Consider the following 22,932-nt stretch of genomic DNA (forward strand, 5'->3'; position numbering starts at 1 on the left):
ATTTATTATATATCACAAAAGTATATGTAAAGTATTTGTATTTTTACAACAGTGGTTGTGTCTCTCTTGGAATACGTGCCTGGCAGTTATTCCAAGGAACCCACATCTCTGGGTTGGTGCCTCAAGGATCCGCTTCAGGAAGACCCTGAAAGGGCAACCCCACCTCACATCAACCAGAACAGCTTCCCTTTAGTCTGTTTTCTATGAAATTCAGATTCCATTGCAAGGAGAAGTGTGAAAATCACAGCTGCTCAGGTTACCCGACCACTATACCAGAGCCCTAGGTAAGTCGTCGTATAGTAGGAAGTATTCTAGTAGAAGAGTATGGATATATCTTGCTGCCCACGTCTTAAATTTCCACGTTTAGTTGGCTAGGGGATGCTGCACTATCAAAATTTATCCTAGATAAGGAACAGTGAGAGTTTCATAGCAAGGGATTAATCTGAAGATTATGAATCTGATGTGGGTACATACTTGTGTGTCTGTGGAGATCCCTCAGGCCCTGAGATTGAGTGTTCCCAGAATGAACAGTATCTGTATTTCTACTTCTTACCTCCTAAAAGAAAGGCCGTGCTCTTTTCTCCTTGATGAAATGGGTTTATTTTCAGTACTTTGGGGGCCGATGTCTAAATGCAGTGTGGGCAGCTACCAGAAACCTTCCCTGTTTCCAAAGCAGAGCAGGGCTCTCACCATTGGTTTCATTCTTCCTCACAAATAGGGCTGATGAATCATTTTGGTACTATGTCTTCCTTTCTTGCAAAACAACTGCAATCATGGTCATGATGTGATGTTCACACCAGCACACTTACAAAGTGAACGGTATAGGTGGTTCTTTTTTGACTGTTACGTTTACATTTGTAACTTCCTCTTTTCTTCTCTACTTCCAATAGGCTCGGGTTATGTATGATTTTGCTGCTGAACCTGGAAATAATGAACTGACAGTTAATGAAGGAGAAATCATCACAATTACAAATCCGGTAAGAGAACTGTTAGGTTTAAATCGGTCCCTTAAGGACTTATTTTTAAGATTTTATTTTTTTTAACAGGTTGATCATTCAGACCCACATGAATTTCTTTCCTGTTGCTTGTGAAGTATTAATATTGAAGTAATAATCTATTACATAAACACTGAGAACAATTAAGACCCCCTAAAAATAGCTGGATGGGGCTCCATCAGGCAGAACTGGAGCGACATCTGGGACAGATCCCAGCTGGACACAGGTATAGAGATCAGAAAGTGACCAGTGTTGTTTAGCAGCCTCAGCTACCATTTATTCATGGCCTGTGAGCCGAGTGTTTGGCTAAGTACTATGCGTATATTTTTTGATGTATTTTCTCTGTGAACTGTGTGAGGTAGGTATTTTTAATCTCTTTTTACAAATGAGGGTAATGAACCTTAGAGAGGTTAAGTAACTTGACCAAGACCCTTCTGCTTGTAAGTGGCAAAACCGGGATTCAAAACCACATCCACTGGCCTCTAAGCCCTGCTTTTTCTCTTCTGCAGGGGACACTGCAAGTAAACAAGTGTCCCAGGAGTACAGGTATATATATGCCAGTAGGAGACGGGCTGAGAAAACAGGCTCTTAGAGCCAAACCAGACAGGACCTGAAGCCAGGCTACAGCCTTGGATTTCATTTGGGAAGCAGTGGATTCATTTAAGGGTTTTGCTTGGTTTTATTGTTGATATTGTTGTAGGGAGGTGACATGATGAGACCTGCACTTCAAGGAAATTAATCTAGCAGAGGTGTATTGAATGAATTGGTGTGGCTGGCGCCTAGGATCATGACCTTGGGTAGTAGCAATAGGAGTAGAAAGAAGATGGATGCAGGAGGCTCTGGAGAGTCAGACCAGGAGGACTTGGTGCCTGATTAGATACTATTGGTGAGAAATAGTCAGGCATCCCCCTGAGGTTTTTGGCCTTCACACCTAAGAGAATGGTGCAAATGAATTTATTAAAGTACGTAAGTCAGGAAGAAGAGCTTATTTTTTAATGTTGAGTTTAAAGACTAAGAAATAATCAACCCTGTCCTATAGCTTTGCATCAGTTTAGAAATAGAATTGCAGAGCTAGAGCTGAGGGCTGGAGATAGGCCGGCTCCCTGGACATCTTTGAGCAAGCATGTCAAGAAACGTACCAGGAAGGCCAAGGAGACTCTGGAAGAGGAAGGAAGGGATGCACCTGTTCCACCAGGTGGGAGGGAGTGGGGACTATGGCAGCACAGAGACCAAGGAAGGAGAACAAGGAATGACTAAGAGGATTGTGGTTCCTTAATGTTGATAGTATTTTTTTAGACCTATTTTGTATGTTTTAGATTAAAAAAAAAAACTACTGGTTAGAAAAAGTATATGTAGTTTTATATAATATGCCAGGTATATATAAGTAAATAGGTTCTATTTTTAATCATAGAAGAGATTAAAGGTTCTTTTATCTACTATTGATTTTTTTTTTTAAATGAAGAAGCATTCTTCATTTCTTGGTAAAATAGTATTTAAGTTGCTGTTGTGGTCAAGAAATGGACAAAGTTGTGGCTTAAAATGACTTTTAAAAAGAATATGTCATCTAGATTCAGGTAGGTATTAACTAATTAGGGTATGATTTATGAATTTAAGATAACCCTTACTATTTTAAGAGGAAAAAGTAGGACTTTGCTGAAGTAACATTGAAAACTGGGAATCCTGTTATAGAGTATGTTATTATTGATATTTAGTTTATTAATATTACTTATCCAGGAGAGCTAAGGGAGTATGGACCAGTTAGTTTTCCTAAACAACAGGCAATCCCAAAGCTTAGCGGCTTAAACAAATAATCGATGGTTGTTGCTCGGGAATCCACAAGTCAGCGGGTGGTTCTCCTCACCTGGGCTCGCCCGTGGGTCTACAGTCACCCAGTGCAGGGCTGGGGCAGAGTACTCCAACATGGCCTCATCTGTCTGGCATTTCTCCTGCTGGGGGTTAGCTGGCTTTGGGTGGGGCAACGGGGAGATTGGGCCTTGTCTCTGTCATCATCTGGCAACTCAAATTTATCCTCATAGTAGCTCTTTTGGAAAGAAGAGCGAGCTGAAGTGTACAAAGCTTCTAGAGGCCAGCTCTGAACTCACCCCATATTATCTCCGCCTCATTCTGTTGGCCAAAGAGGTCACAAAGGACAGCCCAGATTCTAGAAGTAGGGGTGTGCATTCTACCTCTTGACAGTCAGAGCTGCAAACCATTTTTGTGATCTACCACAGACCAGTAAATAGAAAGGAACTACAAAATGATGGCATTCTATTAATAGACTGTTTTTCAATCTTTGATCGGTTGTTCAAGTTTGAGTTTTCTTTTTAGATTATATCATTTTCTGATGTAAAGAGAAGGCTTAAGAATTTAAAAATTTGAACAACGTTAGCTCTGCAGGAATGAAAAGGTTAATGTTAATTACTTTTTTTAAAAAAATAAATGTATTTATTTATTTTTGGCTGCGTTGGGTCTTGGTTGCTGCATGTGGGCCCCCTCTAGTTGCAGCGAGTGGGGGCCACTCCTCACTGGGGTGCGCAGGCTTCTCATTGTGCTGGCCTCTCTTGTTGCGGAGCACGGGCTCCAGTCGCCTGGGCTTCAGTAGTTGTGGCTGGGCCCCCTCTAGTTGCAGCGAGTGGGGGCCACTCCTCACTGGGGTGCGCAGGCTTCTCATTGTGCTGGCCTCTCTTGTTGCGGAGCACGGGCTCCAGTCGCCTGGGCTTCAGTAGTTGTGGCACGTGGGCTCTATGGCGCAGGCTCAGTAGCTGTGGCGCATGGGCCTAGTTGCTCCGCGGTATGTGGGATCCCCCCGGGCCAGGGCTCGAACCCATGTCCCCTGCATTGGCAGGCGGATTCCTAACCACTGTGCCACCAGGGAAGTCCCTGCTTTTTTATGTATAACAATTCCCAGAGCAAAATATCTGCAGGAGGGCTTCCCTGGTGGCGCAGTGGTTGAGAGTCCGCCTGCCGATGCAGGAGACACGGGTTCGTGCGCCGGTCCGGGAAGATCCCACGTGCCACGGAGCGGCTGGGCCCGTGAGCCATGGCCGCTGAGCCTGCGTGTCCGGAGCCTGTGCTCCGCAATGAGAGAGGCCGCAACAGTGAGAGACCCGCGTACCGCCAAAAAAAAAAAAAAAACTCTGCAGGAAATTCCAACTATAATCTTTTTTTTTTTTTTTCAACCTTTTTGAGGATGTTGGTGGAGGATGGCTGGAAGGAAGAAACAGCAAAGGAGAACGAGGGCTTGTTCCCACAGACTACGTTGAGGTAAGGGCTTAACTGTCATTTATTAATTAAATCTGGTCGTCATATATGTTTTTGTGAATTATCAACTTAAAGGACAGGACTGGAAGATAATGAAAAAATTCCATTGTAAGAGTGATACATGCTGATTATATAAAATGTAGAAAATACATTGAAGTAGAACCAAGAAGAAATATTACCTGTAGACTTAGGCTCCAAAGAGTGACTCCAAATATTTAGATCCTTCCTCCAAGGATAGCAACTTTTAATTATTCTGAATAAAAGTCTCTATTTTTCCCTTTGCTAATATTGTGTAGTAGCTGCTGCCTACAGTACTGTTTACTGTAGAATTGATTCACAAAGTTTAAACAGCAGGCTGTTTGAAGTAGCTGTCTTCTCCCTGTGCTAATTTAGGACATCTCTCTCAGTCCCTTCTCCCATTCCCAAGGACGAAGGGTCTTGGATGGGCTGCTGTGAGCTATTGCCTGGTTTAAGCTCTGTTGTGATAGATGCCAAGGATAGTGCACAGCCCCTGAATGAGCCCTCCCTGCCTGGGGCACACCCCCTCAGCTGACAAACCCTCTCTGAGTCAGCCTCCTGGCACCCCCTGCTGGTTGTCCAGAGATCACTGAGCTGAGTCCTGGGCATGTGGTGAGCTTGCCTCTCATCCTGGGTGATAGAAAGAAACTAAGGCTGTCTGGTGCCCTGTGAGTAAAGTCGGAGTGAGATCAAGAACAAAGTTGCCTTGAGCTCCCCTCCAGTAGAGAGAAATAGTGCCCTGGGAGGATGTGTGCTGGGCACTGCCTGCAGAATGGGAAGGCTGTCTGTTGCTCCTGAGAGTTGGCTGGGGGAGTTTTGAACACTCCGGAGAATCTGATGAAATCTCAGACACCCCACCTTTTCCAGACAGATTCAGAGGGTTCCCAGGCCCCTGAACCCAGTCCACGTGTCTCATGTTTATGTCGTGTTTGACCTCTGTGCACTGTGCATTCAGGATCCTAAAAATTAACAAGAATGAGGAAAACGGGAGCATTTAAGTTGATACTGGCGTTAGTTGCATTTCTAGAATTCTGCATACTGACAGAAAGGAATTATGACATCTTCTTGGGCTTGCTTACTCTTTAAGAATAGAAATCCCTTTTCCATATTAGTTGACAGTTCTTGCTTGCCCTCAGGGGCTCTAACTCTGAAATAACTCTATGAAGATAACTGTGGTTCTTTCTAACGTTCAGATTTTGCCCAGTGATGGAAAAGATCAGTTTTCATGTGGAAATTCAGTGGCTGACCAAGCCTTCCTCGATTCCCTCTCAGCAAGTACAGCTCAAGCCGGTTCATCAGCTGCCAGCAGTAACAACCAGGTAAATCTCACTCCGTCATCCTGCTGGATGCGACTGGCTTTACTGAGAGCAAAGCACGTTTGTGAGAGCTTGTGCTGCATTATAGCTATTGCCATTCCCTGACAGCATAAACAAAGTAGCTGTTCACGTGTTATTCGTGTGGCATTTCTTGCTGGGTTTTAACAAACACTGTTTTTAGAGTTGATGATTAACCAGAAGGCGGGGTGTTCATTGAGAGTTGCTTGTAAAAGTCTGGCATGGTATGAATGCAGACCCCATAGATTGCGAATATCCTCTCACTTGAGGGCAAGGAAGGAAAAGGGTCCTCTGCTGAGGTGCAGCGGTCAGGGTCAACGGTCTGGCTGGAACAGGACCTGATTTCTGTGACCTTGGCACGTTGCTTGCACTCTCGGCTCGAGCCCCCCCTTGCAGATGCAGTGCATGTAAAAGTGGCTGGAGATCTAGCAGTTGGTACCGTTATGGTACTGCTTCTAGAAAACTTAGAAGAGTGGGCTAATTTGAGAAAACTATGCTGCAAGTTCACAGTAATTTTAAGGAATTTGACCAGTTTAGGTGACTCTGCCTGGTTCGGTTATTGCTCAATGATTATCCAGAGCCAGTGTCTGTAAGAAAATTGAGAAGATGGATATGGAAGTGTTATTGCCTCCTACATCTTTAGAAATGAATGGGCTTCAGGAGATGTTACTTCTTGACATTTTTAACTACATAAAAGGCTTTAAATTAGGTAAAGCCTAATAATCATATCACTTATGATTATTTGCTTACAGAATATTTATATCTTAACCTTTTAGAGAGTTTTTCAAAGTACTGTTACCATATGTTAACTGCAGATTTTATACATTTTAAAATAGCTTTTGTGGACATCCTAAATTACACATTGTCTGGCTCAGATATTTAAAATTCAGAGGCGAGGTTATCACCAGAGTTGAGCATTCTCCTATATTTTGTTAATCTGTAATACCTAAGAATATTGGCCAGTGACCGGTGTAGAGGTAGATAATGTTGATGCATCATCCCAACCCCCGTTACGATAAAGGGTGACGAAATAGTAGTTAAGCCTCACTTGATGTTTTACCAGGGATTCTGAGCCTGGGAGCTGTTAACGTTTGGGGCCTGATGCTCCCTTCCTGTGATGACTAGCTGCGTCTCCGGCCTGCACTCACCGCTCTCCCCGCCTCCCCCCACCACTGCCCCAACCCTGGTTCCAGTCACCAAAATTGTCTCCAGTTGTTGCCAAATGCGCAAAGTCAACCCAGCTGAGAGTCACTGAGTTTTACAAAAACATCAGTGAAAGGGTTTGCATTAAGTAAAAATGGCATTTCAATAAAGGGGAATTTTAATGAGATGATCGTAGAATAAGTGAAGGAAACAAAAAATGGGAATATTCATCTTATTTTAATTCGGGGACCTGTTTCAAATATCTCAAGGTAGACTGAAGTACTTTAGCTCATAAACACAAATTCAAAGTCAGGCTCAAATTTTATGTTATGAAGAAGACTACTCAGTATTTAAATGTAACAACATAAACTGATCAGCATAAGTGTAATTTTTTTCTTCCAGGTTATTTTGAAGAGAATATAACCGACTTTTTTTTAAGGTTAGGTTTTACTAATCCAATCTGACATTAAATCTAATCAGATCCTTTGAAAGCAAAGGAAAAAATGAACCAAAACAAGGAGTAACAAAATACAGAAAGCATGACCATAATGAATGAATTAAAGCATTTGAATAAAAATATTTTCAGCAGCCGTCTGTGCTCTCAGTTATCCGGGATGTGAGAACAACTTAAATGGGCCAAAACTGTGGTACGTTTTATAAATACCATTATTAATTGGCAGCTTTTAAAAATGTGGCTGTCAGGTTTGCCCGTTATTTCATTTTCTGAATGTCAGTAAGAAAATACTATTTTTGTTCCAGGGCTATGCCTCTTGGGCCTTTCTAGTTAGTCTGGCGTTGTGTTAGTTCCCAGAGGACAGTTTTATTTGGAGATAAGTGTGTCAGAGGAGCCAGGCCTCTCCTCTCTGCCGTCAGGCGGGCAGGGCCCCCCTTCAGCTCGGTACGCTGTGTACACTCTAGTCAGTATCCCTTGAGTCTCCTCAGCACCACTTGTTTTCAGTTTGGCCTTCTTCCTGCACAGGCAGGTTAAAGCCTCACATTCAGCTACTGGTTATCCAACTTTCTGACTGTTGTATCTTTTAAACCATATCTTTTTAGAGAGATCTCTCTAAAAGGTTACATCCGTCTGCAGATGTTCTTGAATAACTTATTTTGAGCCTGTTATTTTTTAATTTGTCTGAGTCTTCACTGACTTTGTATTTTTAAGCTATACTGCATTTCACAGTAATTAGTTCATACATTTATTTATAACTTAATATGTAAAATAGCACTTCCTTTTGTTTTTCTTAAAACTCCTAATTTCAGGTTGCTTGGGGTACCTTCTGGTTCTAGCTTCTTACTGAGCAATCACAGAGGTAAGTGCAGTGACTGGTGTAGAGGTAGATAATGTTGATGCATCATCCCAACCCCCATTATGATCTTTTTCTTTCCTTTCTAGTATGTAAGGGAACCCTTTACCTGTAAAACACAGTCCAGCCACTTGGCTGAGGTATAGACTAGAGCTGTAAATGTCAAAGGAGTATAATGCACTATTCTTTAAATGTGTTGGAACAATTTAATTTGAAAAATGATAGAGCTGTTTTATTTTTTTAAGTACTTGGAAAAAATATAGGTAACATTTCCTTTCATTAACTTTGGAATATAGAAGGTCTTTCTAAGCACAGCACAATTTCTGGCAGCCATTAAGGAAAGAATTGATATATTTAAGTCAAAAAGTAAGGGGCTTCCCTGGTGGCGCAGTGGTTAAGAATCCTCCTGCCAGTGCAGGGGACACGGGTTCGGGCCCTGGTCCAGGAAGATCCCACATGCCGCGGAGCAACTAAGCCTGTGCGCCACAACTACTGAGCCTGCACTCTAGAGCCCGCGAGCCACAACTACTGAGCCCGCGTGCCACAACTACTGAAGCCCACACGCCTGTAGCCTGTGCTCTGCAACGAGAAGCCACCGCAGTGAGAAGCCCATACACCGCAACGAAGAGTAGCCCCCACTCGCCGCAACTAGAGAAAGCCCGCGTGCAGCAACGAAGACCCAACACAGCCAAAGATAAATAAATAAAAATTTTTTTAAAAAGTAATATTCAACTAGGAAAAAAATTTCTAACATGCCAGAGATGTCAGCTAATTCTGTTAATATACAAAGAACTCTTGTAAATCTGTAGGAAAAAGGTAAACAACTCAGAAGAAATGGGCAAAGGATATGAACAGATTTTTCATTGGAAAAGAAATACGAAGAGCCAATAAACATAGGAAAATGCTCATTTTGAAGTTCTTCTATCAAATTAGCAGAGAATCAAAATGTTTTCACTCCTAGTGTGAAGAAAGGCGTGTTCAAATAGGCATTCTGGTATGAAGCTGGTAAAGGATAAATCGATGAAGCTTTTTGGAGGACAGGTTGATAATATATATTAATATTTGAGGTGCATCTACTCTTTGACCCAGCACTCTGAGTTGATCTTACAGCTCTACTCTCTGAACACAGCCATCTGGGCAGGAGAAGAGGTTTCCTGCAGCACTCTTATAACAGCAAAGCGTAGAATGTGTGCCTCATCCGTAGGAGCTGGTCAGATAGACTACAGGACAGCCACACCATGGGAAGCAGGACTGCTTTTAGAAGAATGAGGGTAGCTTCAGATATACAGATATGGATGAATGGGCTTTTAAAAAGGCATATCACTATGTGTAATGTTATCTTTATTGTGTTTAAATATATACACACCACAGATGCAAATTGTGTAGAAAAATTATTGAAGGATATCCAAGAAATGAGTCAGGTTCTTGTTTTTTTTTTCTATTACAGATTTTAAGTTGGATGAGGACAGCTATTGCAGTACCTTTAGAAAAGAAGAATGGTTTTTAGTGGTTATTACTGGTTTCATTATTAGTCATTTATCTGATATTTTGCAGTTTCAGGAGCATTTCCTGTTAGTAGCTGTGCCGCTAGAATGAATTAACCAGCTGGTGGAAATGAATCTCAGACATTATTACCAAACATGTGTTAATAGCCGTCCTCATTTGGGTTTTCTCCCAGCTATTAGTGTTTAAATTATATCATTGATTATGAAAAGGTTCTCAGTGTAGATCTTTTTAAAGACTCTTAGATTACTGCCTCTTTGCAGAACTTACTTTTGAGAAATTAATGGGAAGTTTTTGTTTGTACCTTTAAAAGAACAATGGGGCTTAAACATTAATTGAAAGTTGTATAAACCTAGATGTTTTATCTGAAGGTTTTTGACTTGAGGGATTTATTTTTCTATGCTTTTTAAACTAGAAAGGTGTACACACTTGGAATAAGCTGCTTCTCCTTTTGTTAAAATTCTTGTTGCTTTCTTTATCACACTGTATCCCAGTTGCCCTTGGCTATATCTCTGTTCTTCTGTTTCACGGTTTCTCATCCCATCCTTCCCCCTCTCCATGTGGGTTGGTGCGGTGGGAAGCCTGGTGTAACGTTTGGTGTTAGAGCTGGGTTGACAGTCTGGCTCCACTTTGTAAGAGTCGTGGCTGCTTCCTGAACTATCGGAGGACCAGGCCACTGGTATAAAGTGGTGTCAGACTCACGGAAGACATTTAAGAAATATTTCCTTCTTTTTTCACCTCTTCCCTCTCCATGGAACAATCTCAATCCACTTACCCTTTTTTGTTCCAACCTGTCTCCTTCTTCTACCCTCTCTAACCGTGCAGAAGATTCCCTTAGAAATATCTCTCCAATGTTGAATTTTCTCTGCAGTTTGCTCAGTCTCCAGCTTCTTGTTCAGCATCGCTATCTGCCTGTCTCCTCTGTATCTCAGACTCTGCATGAACAGAATCACTCATTATTTCCCCACAAATCTAGTTTCTCTTCCTGACTTTCCCATTTCTGTTTCTCTGAAAGGTTGCTTTTTTTCTATGATCTCTTTTTCATTCCACTTTAAAACCCTGAGTGCCTTTGTGAGCCATAGTTATTGATAGGAGTGTCCTGCATCCTTTAGATGTGTAAGGGCAGGAAAACGCTCGGTTTTAATCCCAGACCTTGCCTAGATTTTATTCCCAGATCTCATACTTGCTGTGTGACTCACGGTGAGCTTCTTAGCTTCTGTGTGCCTCAGTTTCCTCATCTGTAAGACCTCAAAGAATTGTTGGAAAGAGTAAATGGAAAAAAGTTCTGAAGTGTTTAGAACAATACGTGGTACTTAGTAGGGGGTTAATTATTTTTAACAGTTTGGATATTAAACAAATGCTCAAAGTTAAGTGAGTATTTAGGGACATAACACCTTTTTGATTATGTAGAGATTTTCAGTGTGATGGTATTTGTTATGAAGAAACTTTTATTTATTAAGGAATGAGGAAGGAAATAGTAATTTTATGTTGGAACTACGTTTTGCTTTCGCATTTCTCAAAAAAAAGTCCCTTTTTAGGCCATTTTGTAGTCCATTTAAAAATAAATCAGAAGATGTGGCACATATATACAATGGAATATTACTCAGCCATAAAAAGAAACGAAATTGAGCTATTTGTAATGAGGTGGATAGACCTAGAGTCTGTCATACAGAGTGAAGTAAGTCAGAAAGAAAAAGACAAATACCGTATGCTAACACATATATATAGAATTTAAGGGAAAAAAATGTCATGAAGAACCTAGGGGTAAGACAGGAATAAAGACGCGGACCTACTGGAGAACGGACTTGAGGACACGGAGGGGGAAGGGTAAGCTGTGACAAAGCGAGAGAGAGGCATGGACATATATACACTACCAAACGTAAGGTAGATAGCTAGTGGGAAGCAGCCGCATGGCACAGGGATATCGGCTTGGTGCTTTGTGACCGCCTGGAGGGGTGGGATAGGGAGGGTGGGAGGGAGGGAGACGCAAGAGGGAGGACATATGGGAACGTGTGTGTATGTGTAGCTGATTCACTTTGTTGTGGAGCAGAAACTAACGCACCATTGTAGGGCAGTTGTACCCCAATAAAGATGTTAAAATAAATAAATAAATCAGCAAAAGAAACCTTCACAAAGGCTTATTATTTCATTATCTCAAATAAGGTCTGTAATGCTGTGGACTTCTCCTAATGGCTTACTGAGACTTTCTCCTTACAAAGCCCTGTTGCGAAGGTTCTCTCCATTTCCCCACCCCCTCTCCCCGCCACACAGGACCCCTTTACTCAGTGACGGGGCTTTGTAACGAGGGTTGTGCGCATCTGTATACAGGATTTGTTGACATTTTTCTTCAAAACTGAACTGGGCTGGTGATGTTAACCTTCCACGCTTTCCTGATCCCAGACCCTTGCCTTACATAAGACAGCTTTGTGCATCTGGGACCCATTCAAAAATACACACTGGCGGAATTTATTTTTTAGGATGTTTTGTTGCTATTTGGCTTTATCTAACAGGAAACAAATGACAAAAGCAAAGGGTTTGTTTTGTTTTTACCTTATAACTGCCCTGGTGAAGGGCCAGTCAGCATTGTTATACGCCCAACCCATCATCAGAGGAATGTCTATAAAAGCCCATTTCACGTGGACCTTTATTAGACCGATCTATCAAATTGTCTTCTGCTACTTATAGCATCATCCTGTTTGGCACATAAAGCTACCTGTTTAAAAACTTTGTGCTGAAAAAATAAGTAAATTCTCGAAGCTAGTACAAATATTTTCCATTTTTTAAGGCAAATTTTATTCTTTTAGTTTTCTCTATTTAAAAAATAAATACCTGGAATTGTCATCTGTGGGTTCAGAATGTGAATTAATAAAGGATCTGTTAAGTCATTTAAGCTTTTTGGGAAGTAATTTCCAGTCAGTAGTATTAATGTGACTGGCTACAAATTAATTTAATCTGTTGTTGTGATCGAGCCTTACTTTTTAAAGAATGTACAAGTTTTATATTTCTATAAGGGGTTTTTTGAAATCAGTAGAGGTTCCTCTGTAGAATTAGATGATGTGCTAAATTTTAGCAAAAGATCTATAAATAACAAAATAGGAAATTCTACAAATTCTGTCTGTATTTTGAGCTGAAATAATTAGGCTTTTCACATAAGACAATTTAATACCTTCTGTAGGCCTTTTTGAGAACGAGAAACCTTTGTCAGAAACTGATTGAAATGTTCTCGGTTTATAGAGGAATCACGTTATTGGCTTTCTAGTCCCACTTCCTAACACAGTTGGCACATGGTTATTAAACATTTCGTGAATGAGAAATGTCAGATAAAGACAGTTATGCCTCAGTCATGCAGATAAGGTTCAAAAAACAAACAAAAACATAATAACCTCAGCTTTCACAAAACCAGTAACTTTCCATTCATTTCTGTTGTTTATCCCTGGCCAAAGTCTTACTCTGGAAGTTCCTTCCCTCCTTCTTTCCTTCCAAGCGTATATATTAGGGAATGGCAGTGTAATCGGCCATAGCAACATAACCGATAGGGTGTAGATGTATGTGACTGAGGATTTCCTTGTGTGGTGATAAGGTGGGCCCTCGAATGATGCTTCCAGAGCCTTTCCCCCGAGATGATAATACGCAAGGTAGTGAGCCCATGATTTGCAGCTCTTCTTACCTGGTAGACTTGTCAAACCGAATGGTCCGTGTTGACCTGTATTGAACTTTGGGCATCCTCTGTAAGGAACCAGGTGGGCAGCGGGAGCTCTACCTACTCATCAGTATCTTTTGAACCTTTATGTATTCTTTGTGCTCTTCTCTGCTGGTTTGGTAGAACGCCAAACAGAAGGCAACCTTGATGAAATATAAGTTATCTTTCTCATTAATTCTCAGACCTAGATCACCCTTGAAGTCTGAACTAGTTCAAGTGGGCACAGAGAGAAATAAAGGCATCTGTTGCCCGTCTCTCCATCTGCCCCCAGCCTCTCCCAGTGTTGTCTCATGACGTGTGCAGTGAAAGTTCTTCTTAGACCATGTCTTGAAGAACTGGGAAACCAGAAGAACTTATTTCGCCTGAAACCAGCAGAACATACTGGGAAACCAGTGAATCAAGTCGATCTGACTGTTGTTTCCAAACAGGCCCTTGCCCAGGTCTTACTGCATTTTCGTTGATGCCTGTTGTCAGAAGTAAGAGTTTGATTCTTACTCATCCTGGTGGCCCAAGGATGTCGTATAAGAAGCAGAGTAACAACAAAGTAGCAAAATATAACAAAACCATACCTATCATTTTTGTGGTCAGCAGTTGCAGACTAGTGTTTTGTTTTGTTTTATTTTTCTTTAAAAGAAAGTTACTTAGAAACAGTTTAATTCTTTCAGTTTAAGCTTTTTAGAGTGGGACCAGAGCAATGCTCAGTCTAGGGATATTTTTGCCTCTCTGTTGAAGCAAAAGCCTTTTCAGTGCTGTACCTGCTGTCACCCTTATGAGTCATGAAGTTTTCCATTCTGGCTGGTGAGAACCACCCTACTAAGGGGTTGTTACTTAACCTTTCATATGGCAGCTCCCTCACGTGCATCCACTGATCAGTACTCAGCCTAAGGCCTGGGGTCCCGTCCCGTCCCCCACTCATCTCCGGAGGTCTCTGTGCAGCTTTCTGCTTCTCAGTACTCTGCCCCAGACTCCCAGCTCTGTCTTCTTAATTCACAGAGACCAGTGGTCTCTGCATGGGTTCCCCGTCCCTGATCCATGGCCTGGAAAGTCTCTCTAGGCAGAGGTCAGGTCCTTTATTGCCTGACGTCTAATGATTTGAAGACAACTTCATATATTTTGTCTTTTTTAGTTTTAAGTGGAAACGTAAACTGGATCCCAGTTACTCCATCTTGATTGTCTTCTTTGTGTATTACTAGTTGATTTCCAAAAACAAGTTTATTTACATCTACAAATGGTACAACTTTCTTCACAAGAAAGTTGTACATGAAAAGTGCATTCTCGTAACACTATATAAATGTTAATAGTAGTGACTTCCCTACTAGATAGTTGTGGAGCTGGGATTCGAAGCCTGGAAATTGGGCTCCAAGGTTGTCCTCCTAATAGCGGTGCTGCTTTGGCCGTTGCCTAGCTCCACAGGGTGTATCGGTTATCTGTTCTCATGCTGACACTGCACGCCAAGCCAGTCAGCTCAGGAGCACAGAGTTCACGACCTCGTGGGCTGTTCTGTGCTCTTAGCCGGTCTTGGTAGGTTCTCCGTGGCTCTGTGGTTCCAGGAAGCTTTGCTCATCTCACATGTCTGGTGGCTTTGAAAGCCCTGGTTCAACATTCTAACATTTTTAAAAGCTTGGCTGTGTTTTTCCTCTGGAGTCTTTTTCATTGGCTGTACGACTTGCATGATATTTGTTCCATTCCTTCTGTGCTGCTTATAATTATTTTTAGTGCTTCAGTGACACTGTGTTATGACAGCAAGAGTCTTTAGAATATATACTAATGCACTGAAGACAAACCACTACTATACAGTAGGGGCTTTGCTTTTTGCATGTAATCTTGGTGCATGGGTGGCATGCTGGAGTTTTCTGGTGAACTTAGCCCTGCTGTGCATTTGCTGTTGTTAGCTTTGGTATATACTCTTTTTTTCCCCTTCGTTTACCGAGCACCTTTTTTTATTTTAAGGTGGATATTTTGGCTCAGATCGGTTGTATTGAAAGTCTCAGCCAATCACCACCTTCTTCGTCTTCTCCTTCTCCTTCTTCTTCCGTAAATAAGGTAAAATTCAAACTTGAATGAAAGAGGAAATAAACATTTAAAACCCCTAGAAGTAATCCTTTTTTTCCCAAGTGAGGTGATTGTTTCAGCTGAAGTATCTTACTAAAGCTCTTCTTGGGGGCATGGCAACATAGAATGTGGCACATGTAGGAGTTGGAAGGGCAATTGGGATTTATACTTTGGAGACTTTTGATGAGACTCGATTGATGGATTTATTCCATGGACAGCAAGGTCTAATGAAGGACTTTTAATCACGGAGTTTACAGAGTCTGGTTGGCTTTGGTACCGTAAAAGGTGGGGAAAGAAGAGAATGATGACATAGCTCAGTAGAAAGGAGGGGTGGGGGCTGGGAGAAGAGGATAGGAGAGCTCCCTCAGAGTTTGAAACCTTAGCGGAGGAACATAATGCATTATTGTGCGACCAAATGTCTGCAGGTGAGGGACAAAAGGGGTTCTTGGAATTGACGGCGAAGAAGTCAGAGGCCGAAGGATCATTAAACCAAATCATTGTGTAGCTCAGTTTGTTGCAGTGGGGGTTAGGCTTTGAAGAAAAGCAAGATCTCACCATTTAGCACACAGAAAATGTGCCAAGACCCCCAAGAATTATGAGTTGCTTTGGAACTTCATGGCAAAACAGTTCTGTCTTCTTCCTCTTTCTCTTATGTATCTGAAGGAAACAGATCTTTGGCTAAAATAGAAAGTATCCTAAGTGCCTATAATCACTTATTTAATTAAAAGTTTCTCTATTAATGTGATCTGTCATTGAAGCCATTTGGAAATATAACTGATCTTTTCCTTTAAAGCATAAACTAATGGGGATTTACTCAAAGATTACCAGTCTTCATTCTTCTCTGTATACTCTAGATGAGCCCCCGTGTAGTAAGATAACCACTACTGAACGCATACCACGTGCCAGATAATTGTTAGGTGCTTTATATGCATTATGTCATTGAATTCCTACAGAAATCTTATGAGGAAGTTTATGATGTTATATCGGTTCTATAAGAGTGGAAACTAAGAGAGATGGAGTACATTGCCCAAGTTCACACAGCTAGTAAGTGGTAAAGCTGGGATTCAAACCCAGATAGACAGCCTCTAGAGCTTCAGCTCTTAACTGTTGCACCCATGAGAAATTTACGTCAGTCAAATTTCTACAGTTTCGTAAGGGATTTAAAATTCAACCAGTGGACCAATGTTCTTATCCTTGCCCCCTTTTACCCCATATTATGTATTTGTAAGATGCATAGCTTTGCTACGATTATCTCAGGAATACCCTTCTCTCCCCACCCCTCCATGGCCACTCAGACTCCGTTCTCTGTCTTTCTGCTCTACAGGCTCCTTTCAGCAGATACATTTAGATTGTCTCATGATGTAAAGACAATGTAAATGTATTTCTTTGTTTTGTCTTATGAGGTTAGGATAGCTTTTAAATTTAGAGTGCCAGACGTAGAGAATGGACTTGAGGACACGGTGGGGGGAGGGTAAGCTGGGATGAAGTGAGAGAGTAGCATTGACATATATACGCTACCAAATGTAAAATGGATGGCTAGTGGGAAGCAGCCGCATAGCACTTTTGACCACCTAGAGGGTTGGGATAGGGAAAGTGGGAGGGAAACGCAAGAGGGAGGGGATATGGGGACATGTGTATGCATATGGCTGATTCACTTTGTTATACAGTGCAAACTTAACGAAACACCGTAAAGCAATTACACTCCAATAAAGATGTAAAAAAAAAAATTAGAGTGCTAAATGAGCAAATGTGTTGACTACATTGCTTCTGGCATTAGGGAGTATTTAATTTAGTTAGAGTGGGAGTTAGGGGGCAAGTCAGACATAGTCAGCCAGTTCCAGTGCAAGGCAGGTGAAAATCCATTCATAATAGAGATCCAGACAAACACGTGAGTGTTTGTGAGTGGTTTAATTTAGCAAGTAATTTACTAAACACTTACTACGTGTAGGCCGCATGTTCATAGGCAACAAGAAATCACTGGTGAGCCTGATGGGCACAGACCTTCTCTTGTCCCTTGCATGCATCCTCATGGAGTTCAGAAGACGATGTTTGTATGTGCAAGTTTTGTTTGTTGGATTTTCCAACATTTGCTAAAACTTAAAGCATAGGAAAGTTAAGTGAACTTCATAGCAAATAATCATATACGCACCTTCTAGATTTTACCATTAACATGTTACTGTTCTTCATCACACATATGTCCGTCCCTCTGTCCATCTGTACCTGTCAGCATCTTGCAGCTTTTCTACAGGGTACTGATAAGCTTTCATAACTGGGAAGGCACTGTTATTTTAAGAGCGTATGGCAGTGCCGAAAATCACTTATTCTGTGGTCGTCCACAGTGGTTATTTTCCTAGAAGAGACTCAAGTCAGTATACATGAGGGAAATCTGATTTCCCTCTTTGTGAAATAATAGTAATGTTATAAAGGTTAGGTGCATATCTAAAGAATCATAGATATAATAATCTATTATTATTAGAATAATACCTACTTCATACAAATGACCAAGAGGATCACAGTTAGCCACTTTAAGAAAAATAAAAAATTTGAGTCTTCGCCACTTTATGTAAGGCACTTTGAGAATCTTTTAGGGGAGATGTTTCCCCATGACTTGCTACTGGGAATGACTAACCGATACGCCAATAACTCTAACGGAAGGCTAACTTTGGGAGAAAGTGGAAGGATGTGACTGAATGTCAGCCAGCAGGCGGAGGCCAGCGCCCTCCATGGGGTGGGACTGGGCCAGAATCTAGGAAGGTGAGGTAGAAGCCTTTGCATGCAGATGGAGAGCAGAGCCTGAGCAAAGGCAAGGACACAGGAAAGTCTGGGAAACTGCGGGCTGAAGCTCAGAGTGAGGGTTAGTGGCAAGTAGTGAGGACAGGCAACGTTATGGAAGGAAAAGTTAGGATCTTAATTGATGGCCTAAGGAGTTTGGAATCTATTCTGTGGTCAGTGAGGTCTAATGAATGGTTTTTAATTAAAGTGGTTGATAGAATCGGGAGGGGTTTGGTGCCCTGAAAGGAGGGGAAAGAAAAGGAGGAAGACATTGAAGGAAAGCTCGAAGAAAGTAGAGAAGAGGCGTGGACTATTGTGTGACCAGATGCCTGCAGTTAAGGGACAGAAGGGTTATTGGGAGTTGAAAGCAAAGGAGCCAGAGGCCGAAGTGCAGGAAGGGTGGGTTCAGAGAGAAGCAGACCATGAAGGCTTTGTGAGCTGGTTGTTAGTTATTGATATTAGAGGAGGGACCCTGGAGGTCACCTGAGAGAGAGAGAGTGAGTAAAAAGTCAATGATAGAAGCTGGAGAGATTGCCAGTTGGTCAGGGTTTGAAAGATTTATCAGTAGGAGTCAAGTGGAAACAAGGTAGAAGGAATGTTCCAGGAAAAAAACCAGAGAGAAGCAAAGTTATTAGATTTGCCAAGAAGGATTTCATAACCCAGGCAGAGAGCTAAGATCGTACACGTAACCAAATAAGATAGCAATTATTGTAAACAATGTATAAACAAAGTAGTTTTTAAAAGAACTATCATGTTATGTGTTTCTGTCCTAATAAGCTTTAATTTTTTAAGGTTACTTGGTGATGAATTCCACATCCCATTTCTTCCTCAATATGATGAAAACCTTCTCTGACAATTTGCTAACATGATCTTACTGTCATGGCAGTGCTGAACTTTTACTCATCCTGTAGTTCTAGTTATGACCCTTCTGTTCCTTTTCCTCAGTAGTTTATAGAAATGCTAGACAATGAATGCCTGTACTTACTGTCATCTTACTATCCAAAATTTCTGTACCTTTTGAAGTTTTTAATTCTAAAAACAAAACCTCATAGTTTAGTTTGGAGAGCACAGAGTGTATATTGCTGAATAAAACACCCCTACTTAAAGAAAACTATGGAAGGAAGGGCTTCTCTTAAATGAAGCGTGATTGTCAGTCCCTCAGCACGGCAGCCTTCATTTCCAGTCTGCACTGGAGTGGCTTGAGAGTAACTCCCCGTCAGCCGTATGTTCGAGAAATCCACAGTCATAAGGATGAATGTCTTTCTGCTATTAATATTTGACTTCAGGCAGAATCACTAGTAACTTCATTAATTTTTCTTGGAGGTATAGAGATGTTAGAATGAAATCATAGTTCCTTTTGTAAAACATATACTGTTTTTGATGCTTCTGGTAGGTGGCAGGCAGTTATCCACCCTGTATGTCAATTGATGAAGAGTGAAAAAAAGACCAACCATGATAGCATTCTAAAACATTAGAGAGGTGTATGAGGCCGTTTGGGTAATTTTCTTACAAATCTCAATCTCTCTGTCTCTCTCTCTCTAACTAACCCCCAAATTTTTATGTGAGAAGGAAGACTTGAGTAAAGAGAAAAATTTGCTATTCCATGTTCTTGAATAAATACATTCAGTATTGAAATTATTTTAAAGGCACTATTTGTTTTCCCTGAGTTTATCTGTAAATTTAAGGTGATTCAAATGAAAATCAGCACATTTTTTAAACTTAACATGCTAATGCTAAAACTAAAGATTGTTTTAGTTTTAAAACATGAAGCTGATGCTAAAGTTCACGTGTAAAAATAAACCAATAAAAGATGTTATGGTAAAGTACTAATGGTATTCTGTCTAGTGGACTCCGGAGTAGCTTGGTACTAGTATGAATAGATTACTAGGATAGAATAGAGTCCAGAAATAGGCCCAAGTCCAGTATACGATAAAGGTGAATTTCAGATCAGTGGAGGAAAGTGGATTGTTCATTAAGTGATGTCAGGACAACAGAATGACTACAGGAAAAAATTAAGCTGGATTCCTATATTATTTCATATACTGAAGTAAATTCCATATAGATTGAAGATTTAAAATTTAAAAATTAAGGAAACAAAAAAAACTGGTTGCCTCAGGGCTGGGTGAGCCAGGGGTGAGAGGTGGGTTACAGGTACTCTTATTGCAGTACTCCTTGATATTGGGTGCCATGTATTGCCCATTCCAAAATTTTTTTTATAATATTAATAATCAAACTATAAAATTATGCTAAGGAATAATGGGAGAAAATATTTTAAAAATAGTTTTGGAGTATGGTAGCCCCATTTTATGCAAGACACCACCCCTTGGCGTGTAGAAGGAGTGTAGGAATGTGACTGTACAATCTCCTTAGAAAGCAGTTTGACAGAATCTATCCATTCTAAGTGCACACTTGTATTAGCCCAGCAATTTTTCTTCTGGGAATTTCACATACATCTATTGGACAAGTGAGGAAAGATTGTGCATTGCAGCATTATTTACAGTAGCAAATACGGCAAACAAGATAAATGAGCATATGCTCTTTAGATGATGGGAAATAAATACAGTGGAATTCTGGGGAGTCATGTAAAAGAATGATGTCATCCATGTGCTGCTGTACCTAGGAGAATGTTTTAGCCTATTAAATAGAAAAACAAAAGAAAAGTGCAGAGCAGAAAGTATAATTTGGGCTCACATAATATGTTTAAAAGCAAAAAGGCTCTCTCTGCATGGCATGTTTAAGTATATACAAGGAATTTGTTAGGAGTCATTATCTCTGAGAGAATGACTGGCATTTTAAGGTGGTAGGAATATTTTTTAAATTTCATATCTTCTTATACTATTTGAATTTTTTTCTTACCGGGAACATATTACCTTTTCAAATAAAAATTAAAACAGTTAAAAATACAGCTGATTACTATCAAGCAGTTAAAGTGAATAAAACATATTCGTACCAGCAAGTATAATCTCAAAAACATAATGTTAAGTGAAAGAAAAAGACAGCTTGCAAAGAGACACATGCAGTACAGTGGTGTTCAGGTCAGTTTGAAAAATACAAAGCATTTGTTATTTATGAATACGTTACATGTTCCATTACATACGCAGTGGAAGTATAAGAACAGGCACAGGAATGAGAGCAGGTTCAGAAAAGTAGTTACTTGGGGGAAGGAAAAAGAAAGGGAGTTTCTTTGTTACTGTTGTAAAGTTCCTAAGCAAATATGGCAAACTGTTAACAATAAAATTCGGTTGATCCTGTCTTTTGTGCTTTCCTACGTGTTTCTAAAATTTTATTATTTAAATTGTAAATTGTTTTAAATTTCTATCCGTTTTTTCAGCACCCCAATTCAATTGTTATGTGATTCCTACTGAATTGAGTAATGCTTTCTAGAAGTCACGAATACTCTCTCCTTTTTTACCCCTAACATCAGGTCAGCAGTGGCAATGACCCCTGGTCAGCCTGGAATGCTTCCAAATCTGGAAACTGGGAAAGCTCGGATGGCTGGGGAGCCAAGCCCGAGGGGACTGCAGCCCAAAGAAACACCTCCAACAATTGGGACACTGCCTTTGGTCATCCCCAGGCCTACCAGGGACCAGGTGAGGAAGAGGGCTCTGCTGGTGATGGAGCCCACCCACCCTTAAAGGGCATCGGAGTTAAAATAGATTTAATCAAAGGAACTGTTCTCAGGTGCTCTTATTCACTAATAGCAAACTTACTTTTCTGGGTCAAAATGTAGGTAGTTTTTAGTTATGGTCTTTAGTCCACTCTCAGTTACCTGTCAAGGAGCCACAAATGCAAACGCTTGCAGGGGCCAGGTTCATAAAGCAGAACAGCAGCGCAGCCCCGTGGGGCGGGGCTGCGGAAGACGGAGGTGGGCAGCTCTGCTCTAGCCGGCGGGTTGATGCCGTTGCAGGAGAACTGAGCTAGTGTTCCTGGACCACCACAGTTCCAGAGAGAGTAGAAATCTCGATTTTCATCTCATCTTCCCACTTTAAAATCTTAGCTACTAACACACATTTGGGCCCAAAAAATGTGCACACGGATTGAATATGGTTCATCGCCACATTCAGTGGTTTATGGTCACATGGTTTGTGACCTTTAACGTAGCTGTTCTGTCTTTTCCTTAACTACCTGTTTCCATTTCTTAATGGAAATACTGAGGCAAAAGAGGAATTTCTAAAAGGAGAAACAATTCAGGAATTAAGAAAGGCGATTTATGTCTGTTCTGAAATTAAGAGATCCACCCGTTATTTTTTAATGATCCCTGGATGAGCAGATTTTGCCAAGAACTGAACGTGCTAAACAGCAGGAGACTTGCATGCAGGAGCCATAAAGGGCACAGGTGCTGGTTTCCAGCTCCCACTCATGGACAGGAGCTGGGCTGCTGCAGGACCAGGAGTCGTGGGCTGGGTAGAAATGTTGAGACTAGACTGCTGACTTCTGCTTCTGTAGTAACTTGGCGTGGCTCCAGGACTCTTGGCCCAGATCCTTCTAATACTTTCTATTCTCTTCTTTTTTTCGTTTTGGCATTTGTCTCTGGGCTTCTCGTGGTGGCACTCTTAGGGCAGAGATCCCAGGGCAATTTCCTGCCTAATGCTAAAGGGACTCCTCAGGCCATCAGAGGTGGGAGACAGAGGCACAGAACAGTGGAAGAAGAAAGGAGGGAGGGAGGAAAGCTGGCAGCTCCTCATCTGACGCAGAGCTTGTTAGAATATTAGGCTCCTCATGCTGGTCAGTTACTACTTATCTCGTTTCTTTCTCTTTCTCCTCCACCCCCTTGTCCTTCTCTCACCTTTATTATTAGTAGTGTTAAACAATTCCTCTTTTTTTTTTTTTTTTTTTTTTTTTTTTTG

General features: G+C 41.1%; 1 protein-coding gene across 1 annotated transcript in view; it reads left to right on the plus strand.

Annotated features, from left to right (window-relative positions):
• Nucleotides 1-259: 259 nt before the first annotated feature.
• The window catches only part of SNX9 (sorting nexin 9), a 53,941-nt gene continuing 31,268 nt past the window's right edge, over nucleotides 260-22,932 (plus strand). Inside the window, exons 1-5 of the mRNA XM_024748001.1 lie at nucleotides 260-284; nucleotides 891-977; nucleotides 4,185-4,259; nucleotides 5,468-5,593; nucleotides 21,510-21,675. Coding sequence (XP_024603769.1) covers nucleotides 900-977; nucleotides 4,185-4,259; nucleotides 5,468-5,593; nucleotides 21,510-21,675 — 445 coding nt within the window. The 5' untranslated portion in view covers nucleotides 260-284; nucleotides 891-899. The remainder of the gene's footprint in view (nucleotides 285-890; nucleotides 978-4,184; nucleotides 4,260-5,467; nucleotides 5,594-21,509; nucleotides 21,676-22,932) is intronic.

Source organism: Neophocaena asiaeorientalis, unplaced genomic scaffold, assembly GCF_003031525.2.
Source record: "Neophocaena asiaeorientalis asiaeorientalis breed wild unplaced genomic scaffold, Neophocaena_asiaeorientalis_V1.1 scaffold123, whole genome shotgun sequence".
NCBI lineage: Eukaryota > Metazoa > Chordata > Mammalia > Artiodactyla > Phocoenidae > Neophocaena > Neophocaena asiaeorientalis.